The 9,370-nt window shown below is 41.7% G+C and overlaps 1 protein-coding gene across 2 annotated transcripts; it reads right to left on the bottom strand.

Moving 5' to 3' along the window:
• Window positions 1–909: 909 nt before the first annotated feature.
• vmn2r1 (vomeronasal 2, receptor 1) lies at window positions 910–9,145 on the bottom strand. Of its 2 annotated transcripts, none has more exons than XM_014012813.1 (14): window positions 8,401–9,145; window positions 5,676–5,967; window positions 5,352–5,594; window positions 5,071–5,262; window positions 4,611–4,736; window positions 4,273–4,445; window positions 4,000–4,120; window positions 3,694–3,921; window positions 3,494–3,617; window positions 2,735–2,895; window positions 2,454–2,649; window positions 1,626–1,861; window positions 1,347–1,546; window positions 910–1,259 (listed from the first exon to the last, which is right to left on the bottom strand). In XM_014012813.1, the coding sequence occupies exons 1-14, from the start codon at window positions 8,616–8,618 to the stop codon at window positions 938–940; spliced, it is 2,832 nt and encodes a 943-aa protein (XP_013868267.1). In that variant the 5' UTR covers window positions 8,619–9,145; the 3' UTR covers window positions 910–937. The 2 variants fall into 2 exon arrangements, with proteins under 2 accessions (XP_013868267.1, XP_013868268.1); XM_014012814.1 differs by having other exon boundaries at window positions 8,353–8,492.
• Window positions 9,146–9,370: the final 225 nt, after the last annotated feature.

Below are 9,370 nucleotides of genomic sequence, written 5' to 3'. Positions count from 1 at the left end.
TTTAGTACAGAATTGAATCAGCTGTGAAGGACTTTAAATTTTGACCTACAATCTGAACAAAGCTCTGTCAGTCAACACTGCAGCCCCCAGGTGTCTGTATAATGTTCACTTATTGGATGAGCATCTCATCGCATGGTGGAAAAATAAGATTCAGAGTTGGAGGTGAAATGAAAAGGCAGTTGAATCGCAGTTMTTTTGTTAATTCTAACATTTGTTTGAGACAGCACGGTAGTCGTCTATACATTCTGCAAACAGATGCAAAAAGACATCGCTTCTTTTAACGATGCTGAGCGRCTCTCATGCTGCTTCAAAGTCCAAGCAGAACGATCATCAACTTTTAGAAAGATGAAAACCATCAAACCTAAATTCTGAGCTTAAACACGTCAAAGACATCCACCTTCCYTACACTGATTTGATCCGTCTTTATTCCAACATAATTACAGCATCAGCAGGAACAAAAACATCTTATCAAAGAATATCACAAATCTCTACTAGTTAGAAAAAGGAAGAATAAAATTGCTTCAAAATGAAAACACACAATACGTGGATTAAAAATCATTAGTTATATTGTTAAAAAGTAGATTTTACTAACAAAGCCTCACTAAATTGTAAAACATTTACAAGTGATTGAACTAAATGTTTTCAATGTAACACAAGTCAAATTAATGTTATAAAGACTGGGTTAAAAACGACAGTAGCAACATGTCTGAGTTAAATATTGGTTTAATTTTAAACAGACTACACTTAAACTTGTTTGTTTGGGGGGATTTACAGACATTTCATTAAAGCGAAGAAAAAATATAAACTTTCTTTAAAATATGTTTAAATGATCCTGCTTTTTACATACAACCTTGACTTTTTCTTTAAATAATGTTGTTCAAATAATAGTAAGAATGATAACAGAAGTAATAGTGCATGATTGTTTTAATTGTTTAAATCATTTTTCATCAATATCAGTGGTTGCAAACGACGTGTTGACCTCAGTGGCGGCCGTCGCAAGAGAGGCCGAGGTGCCCATGGAGCCGTCCCGGGGTTTGGGGCGGGGCTTCATCAGCTCCTCTTTGTTGCGATCCGGTTTGACCAGAATAACGTAGCACTTGGGGAGGAAGATGCAGGCGAGCAGGCCGAAGCTGGAAGCCAGAATGGCAAAAATCTGCACGGCGACCATGAACTTGCCACGCGTGCTGAGGTAGGCCGGGACGAAGGAGATCCACACGATGAAGAAGACCAGCATGCCGAAGGTCATCCCTTTCGCCTCGCTGGAGGACAAAGTGGAACACGTTCACCGGGGGAAATGTTTTCACGTGAAGGGAGAAAAGACGAGGCTGAACTTTTCCTTAATTTACCTGAAGTTGTCTTCAAGTTTGCGGGCGATGAAGGCGAAGATGAAGGCCAGCAGAGCAAGAAAGATGTCATACCCAAAGATGCAGCAGATGAAGATCACAGAGCCCTCATCACACTCCAGAATAATCTTGACGTTCTGGGCGGCGGTGTTCTTAACTGGGTGTGGAGGGAGGAGGATGAGCCACACTGTGCACGCTACGGCCTGAAGAAAAAAAAAAGCATCCAGTTAGAAACATTCAGTTTTATCAGGTGGTCACTGAGCTGTAATGTTTTGTACTTACCTGTATTAACGTGGCCACAGCAGCGATGGCCCGCTGATGGCCACAGGTGAGGACATCCACCTCAGGTTTGTCCGCAGCGCTGGCCTCGTAGTTACTGGAGCTGGTTACGATCACGTCAGGACTGCCGCTGTTAGCCGCCGCTTCGGCAGCAGCTTTAGCAGCTTTGGCAGCTGCCTTGGCTCTGTTTCTGGCTCTTTTCAAGGCTTGAGCTCTGAGCATCAACACTGCTGCCTTACCTAAAGCAGAGGGAAAAGGTTATCGTAGCTCTGATCCTTCAGCTTGGCCTGCTGCTATGTTTATTAGCAGCCAACTATCTTGTTGAAAAATGTTTCCCTGTATATTATTGTGCAGCTTTATAAAACACGTAAATTATGCAACAAAACAGGAGGCTGGGTTAGACTTATTGGGTTATGACCTTTASTAACGGTGTGTTACACATTTTTTTAAAAAAGGAAAAACTGTCGGGAAATTGGCAAAACATATCAGAAATCTCAGCTCTCAGTGGGGCGCAGTAGCTCTGAAAAACTTCACAAAAACATTTAAAGTTTAAACAAACGACAAGTAGTATTTTAAACGTATGAAGAGCCACTCTAAAATCATTTATAGATTTTACCCAACTGTATCCTACATGACAGTTTAATGCCTTTTACAGAGTTTTCTACAAACTGTTCTAAAGTTGATGTCGCACATTTGAACTGTGTAAAAATGATTAAACCTTTTGCAAACAAAATCTTCTTACTCCCACAACTTGTAATACATCACCAGCAGCTTCTTCATCTGGACTTCTTCAGTAATGTTCCAATAAGTAATTTTTTATCGTGGACTAACCCATGATGGAGGAGAGGCAGAGAGCGAAGCCAAGAGCTAAAGCGACTTGGCTGGTCATGCAGCTCCAGTGCTGCGGCTCTCCGAGGAAGACGATGGAGCAGAGGAAGGTCACAACCAGGGAGAGGAGCAGCGAGAAGCTCAGCAGGACGTCATTGGCTTTGACCAGAGGCGTGCCGATGTGCATGACAAAGACAACCTGGAAAAGTAAAAGAAAGCATCTCTGACGCTTCAGCTCCTTAAAACCTAAAAGAGGAGTCARTTTGTTGTTGCACATTTCTCACCCCGACAGCAATGGCTACTAAAGCTCCAAAGGCAGAGATGRCAATCAGAGTGATTCCCAGTGGTTCTCCAAAAGCCAGGAACTCTATGATCTTTGGCACGCAGGCATCATGAGCGCTATTTGACCAGTCATCTCCAGTGCACAGGATACATTCACGGGCATCTGCCAAAAACAGAGACAGGAACTTTAAAAAGGCAGGGATAGGGGGGTGGTGTCCCTCTTTTCTCATGAGTATTCTCAGGTTTAATGACACTGGAGACACTGACTACCATGCATTTTCCTATTTTTGCAAATGTTTTCTAGTGTTGTTGTGTTCTCACTGTTTGAAATTGATGATTGATGATTTTAGACACAAAACGTCTACAGAAAATGTTTTACTTAAAAATATGACAAGATTTAACGTTTGTAAGACGTAAAAAAATAAATCAATAAAGACGAAAAAGTAAGAATCCTAGCATCACCTGCCGCCTTTCATGCCATAGTTTTAGACCAAAATGTTGAGAAATTAAGACATGAAATGTTCAGAATGTGTTCAGGACAAGCCTCAATTCCCACCACATGATAACAATATATTTTCTATTTCTATAAGCTTTTGTTTTCAGTGTTTGGGTTCAAATAGTGAACATTTAAAGATCAAATCTTAAATATGTGTCAAAGGATTTTTTTACGAGCAGCCTTATTTCCTGAGTACAAACTCAAAAAAATTAAAAATAAATAAATCTGACGTCTGAAGGAAACATTATGAAACTTCTATACAGACTGGTTGTGTTGCTGATTTCTCCATCAGCACACGGGATGCAGTCAAAACAGCAGACTGGCTCCCCCTGCCGGATCCCCTTCCTGGTGCCAGGCTGACAGTTCTCACTGCACACCGACCGAGGAGGCTTAGAAACACAGATTAGACAAGTGTCACRACATAACATATGTTTAACTGTGTGTCCTGATCAGTTTGCAGCTTACCTCCAAATTGTCATTGTTCCAAATAATGGAGGCGTTCCTTATGTGCAGTTTGTCCTCTGCAGCTGCAGAGCCATTGTAGTGTCCCACAGTGACATAGGATATCTCCCCATCACTGTTGACCTGCCAGTTAATGATGTCGTAGAAGCCCTCTATGTCTCCGTCTGTGAAGAAGATCTCCTCCGCTGTGTTCGGCATTTTGTAATTCACATTCTTCACGTAATACATCAACTGGGGAAAACAGCCGTATGGCGACTCAGGAGTTCCACAAACACGTGAAGAGATTTGTTAAAATGTGTGCATGCCTACCTGCCATGGCTCAAAATTACTGATGTTAGCACAGCTGTTCCCAACAAAGGGACCTTTTCCAGGTACGCAGTGCTCCAGGTTGTGCAGGGCGTGGGCCACAGCGTACACTGCTTTGTAAACACTGAGAAACGCATCAATTTTATACCAGTATATACAGAATATATTGCATAAAACACAATAAAGGTTAAACAACAGTTAAATTGCTGCTGTAATGAAGATGAAGGGGCTACATTTTGGATTTCCTGAATGTTTGGCTGAGTTGTAGCGACTGACCTGTAAGTGATTCGTAGCTGCGAGACATCAGAGTACGTGTTATTGAGCTGAGCCACAGACTCTTTGCCAGTACATAGGCCATCTGGTATCCCCCTCGCCGCTCTGGACGGTGTGCCATTCACCGCTCTGGCCATCCTCAGAGCTTTTTTATAGTCCAGTGTGCAGTTAAACAACTGCAAGACGAAATTAAGATCACACATTTTGCATCTCTGTGTATGTAGTTGTCTGAATGCAACATTTGCAATTTTAGTTGGAGCAACTGCCTTTTGGTCTAATGTAGATTATTTTATGCAGATGATTTACTCCAAAACTAGTAATATCAGGTGTCTTAAACGCACCGTCCCCCAGAACTCCTCAGTAAGTGCATCATCATAGGGATCCAAGCCAAGTAAGTGGTGCTGAAGACCAGGGATGTCAGCCTTCTTCACCCCAAAACCCAGCGTACCAGACAGGATTGAGTTCACCTTGATAAAAAAATAAATACCATCATCACCTCATCAGCATAAAGGGACAGCTCTGATCACTGACAATATGAAAAATCAATTAAATGTCTTTCTTTCCATTCTAGTTCAAAATTAAAGCCATGAGAACCCGTTTTAATCGGGGTACCGTGTTGTACCTACTGCAGATTTGCCACATGGAGCTTTAAGTCCCGCCTACTCTCTTACACACAATAATGGTGCAAAATGTTTTTTTTTTTAATCTTGAAATCTTTCTTTAAATCATGAAACAACTGATTACAGTTAAACGTCTTGAAACGTCCCAGTCAGATCAACGAGCAGCTGACAAAGTACACACCCCTGGCTGGTTGATGAGCGCTGAGGTGACCCAGGCCTCGCTGGCAATCCAGGTGCGGTTGGTTACATTATGTAAGAGCAGCTCGGTGATGAGAGGACTCAGGTCCACGTCTGATGAGAAGACGACGATGATCTTGGCTGTGGAATCAGCTACAGTTTTAACGATACTCTTGATGGTATCTGGGGAGCTCACCTACAGTTCACACATAGAGATAGGGTATTAATTCATGACACTACACTGATCAAAGCAATCATGAAGTATTTGTACAAAGTTCTTCTTACTTTGGGCAGGGTCGCAGAGAAAGAGATGCAGACACCAGCTTCCTCCACCTGTGCCTTGAAGTCTTTGATGCCATATTTGCCATAATCGTCATTTGCAGCTATGGTTCCCACCCAGGTCCAGCCAAAGTGCAGCACCAGCTGAGCCATGGCTGTAGACTGGTGGACATCATTAGGAATGGTCCTTAGGAAAGTGGGGAACTGGAACTTATTATTCAGGGCAGAACATGTTGAACTATAGCTGACCTATAGAAAGAAGATAGAACTGGTTATCTCGGTCGGTTTATTTGTCTTATCTACATTTCTGGCAGACATTTAGTCGCTGACCTGTGGGAAATGATAAAGCCCCAGGATCCTGGCTGTTGCAATGGACAGATCAGAACCTCCAGCACCCACTAAGGCAGCAAGAGGCGGCCCGTCTCCACAGCGGTAGTTGGGAACTGCTTCGTCCTGGCCCGTCAGGTAGGTCAGCGTTCCTTCCACGGCCTTTGAGATTGTGAAGCACGAGTCGTAGATGACGTAGCCCAGGTCAGTTTGGGGCAGCAGGTCGCTCCTCTTGTTGATTTCATTGATGGCAAACAGCATGGTCTGCGTCCAGCGGAAGGTGCGGAAATTAAATCTGGAGGATCGGGAGACGCGATGAAGAAACGGTGCATCTCTAAAAGGTTTGTTTCTTTTCTGTGTAATGATCTGCTATTAAACAAGTTTAACACAAATACGTTAAACTGGAGATTTAACAAAAATTTACATGAAATATTACATTTGTGTCTTGACAAAAAGAACACCTAAACCAATAATTATGAGTCAACTGTTGATGATGAGGTAAAATGTGTACTTGTGTTTAATCAAACAATCTTTTCTGTCTTCTAATCGCGTAGAGTAACATGCAGCAGTGGCACCTGGGATGTCCAATCAGATTACAGAGTTGGCAGATGAAGACCATCTGTCTCCATCCCTAAAGCCAGCAGGACCTGGGGTCTCATTTATAAAGGATTGCGTAGAATTCATATTAAAAGTGAATGTACAGCCAMAAGACAAAAATGGCGTATGCCCAAAAAAATCATTTTTATGAAATCACGTGTACACACATCTTCAAGCAATTTTTCTTTATAGATCACAACTGCACCTCAGAGTTTGTACATAAGATCCCGCCTCATGTTCTGCCCTCTACACGCCCACATTCAACCATAAACGCTCAATGCAAAGTACCTCATGAATGTTGAGGTGTATTGAAATCAGTCAGCTGATCAATGTCAACTAAAGCGATTGGCCGGCTCAGGCACGCGTAGGCCTGTCACGAAAACAAATTTTGCTGGGCAATTAATTGTCTCACAAATTATTGTGATRAGCGATAATATTGCCTGGTGAGCATTTTACAACTAATAATTATATGTGCAATTTAATATATGCAATTAATTGATTTATTGACTATCGCGACAGGCCTATTCTTTAGTTTGTTATTGCTACGAGCTCTCATGCTAAAGCAAGAGTTCACTCCTCCCGACACTTAGAAAATAGGAGGGGAGGAGTCAGCTGAGCTCCTGTGTAGCGGAGCACAGAGAGAGAGAGAGAGACGAAGTAAACAAACAAGCAGGAAAATTAAACTTATCGTCCTCATTTTTTTACCGACCTCAAAAAAAATTATCGTGCAATTAATTGATTTATTGACTGTCGCGACAGGCCTAGGCACGTGCACTGTCATTGAGTCTGGAGGAGGACTGGTGCTGACAACTGCTCTCAAGAACAAATTGTAATTTACCAAGATTTTCCCTCATTTCACAGTTATACAGATGTTTAGAGCAATCTCATGGATTTTTTCAAAAACTCAGCATCAAATGTAGTTTCTCCCAGAGCCTGTGGGCATTAAAAACAATAAATAAAATTAAACAACCCAACCATTGCCCCGACTGTTTTGCCACTAAAAATAAGTACACCACCCTTCTGCCCCGTTTACACTGCAACCTACACTGTTCTGCAGCTGACAGCCCACCCCCACCCCCAGCTTCTCATCTCCAAAATGAACGCATGGGTAAGAGCTGGTGTGAGGGACCGCACATTTTCATGGCAAGTTTAAGTTTTATAAACCAGAAACTTTGCGTGAAGTGGCATACGTATATTTCTGGCCCTGTTTTATGCATAAGCAAGCTTTATAAATGCGACCCCTGGTTGCTGTGTTTTTGGAACCAGAGTCTGAGCGCTAGGGATGTGTGGCTTTAAGCTCCACCTCCCCAAACACCATTATGGTGTCACGTGACCTTTCTTTAAATCATGAAACACTTCTAAATCAACTTATAAGAAAAAAAAGTATCTTTCTCGTTAAACATTACTGCTCAGAGGCAAAATAATAATGAAAACTTTTATATAAAAATTAAAATACAAAATATTGTTTTCGTAACATTCAGAAGAGCACGGCAGATGCCTACTGTGTGATGACAAAAACGGATATAAATAAATCTGACAGACATTACAGTAAAATGGAATGTAGCTTTTAAAAGTATAAATGTTCAAATGTAAACGAACGATTCAGAAGTTGGAAACAAAACACAACTCTGCTGACAACTCATTTATTGCAAATTAAGCAGTAGACTTTTGGTAGTAAATTATGCATATTAAGATRTAATTGCTATCATACATGATACCAGTATATAAAAATTAAAATGAAAAACTTTAAACAATCGCATATTTTGACAGCTATAACAACAAATGCTGTAAATGAACCTCGAGAGCTGAAATACTTGCACTAACCTCTTAACATCAGACTGATATTTGTGAGGCTTAGAAAAAAGCTTTTGTTATTATTTTCTATTGTTTTCTACTTTAAAACTGGCCCTTGCAGAGTCTACACAGACAAATTGTATCCCCAAGCAAATTTTGTTAGTAATCTTTGGTGTTAAAGCTTAAAACTCCACACTTTTCATGAGATCAGGATGAGAAGCAAAACCTTCAATAAACAAGAAAAGATGTTCAGTCACTTAGTKTGAAAACCCTTAGAACCCACACTAACCTAAATATGAGTCCCAAAGAGTCCGAAGCAGAAAATGATTCCACTCACCCCTCGCACCCAGAGGAGACCTGCTGACTGGAAGTGTTGCCATTACTGGAAGCAACGCGCTTGTGGACAGGAAACATCCCCCCAATGACCACCTTCTTCTTCTCTACATTCTTGTAGCCGCTCAGGTTGAACTTGGCCTTCAGCTTGCAGGTGGTCTCTCCCGAGAGAGATTGGTAAACGCAGAAAAAGCACCACAGTCCAAGCAAAAAGCCTCTCATTTCTATAATTCGTGGAGGTTGAAAGGACCTGGGAGAGCGCTGTGTGTCTGCAGCAGACAGAGGAGCAGGCAGAGATGTGTGACAGGTGTCTCATAAGGCCTCAGGGGAGAGGAGCAAAGGTAACAGATTTAATAGAACAGAAGCAAACAGGTGCAGGATGAGTTACAATCTACGACTGATGGCACAATCTTTGTTTAAACAAAGTGTGATTTTAACAAGAACTAAAAAGACATCCATCATAAAAGATGTGGCCCAAAACACAAAAACTTCTGCTCTGTTCCAAGAAACATTTGAGCACATTATCATGTCTTCCTCTCCGTTCTTCTTGTAAATACACTTCAATACTCGAAGCTGGAGAGAACCGCCGCAGGCCACGAGTTAATTATCYGCTGCATGTGGTAACTTGTAGTCTTAATGCAATGTTAGAGTTCAGCAACAGTTCCAGTAGTGCTGCCCGGTCCCCTGAGTGTGAAACCTGTTTGAGCTTGTCTCCCAGTCTGAGGGGACTAGAACACACCTGAACCCCCTGCATGCTCAGGTACCCCCTGCAGGCCTGTATTACACTGTTAATATCTGTCAACAACATGGGGATTTACTGAACTTGAGTGCCATTATTATAACATTAAGTTTGAAAACTGAAATTTGAGGTTAATATAAACAAGTATCTTTATTTGAAAAAAAAATGTTTCATGGCAATAAATCTTRTACAGAGCACCTGATTTGCAGCACCTGGGTACCAGAAACTCAAAACA

Source organism: Austrofundulus limnaeus, unplaced genomic scaffold, assembly GCF_001266775.1.
Source record: "Austrofundulus limnaeus strain Quisiro unplaced genomic scaffold, Austrofundulus_limnaeus-1.0 Scaffold95, whole genome shotgun sequence".
In the NCBI taxonomy this organism is placed as follows: Eukaryota; Metazoa; Chordata; class Actinopteri; order Cyprinodontiformes; family Rivulidae; genus Austrofundulus; species Austrofundulus limnaeus.
The sequence above is the reverse complement of the archived record's forward strand: the minus strand, read 5'-3'. Positions and strand labels throughout refer to the sequence as shown.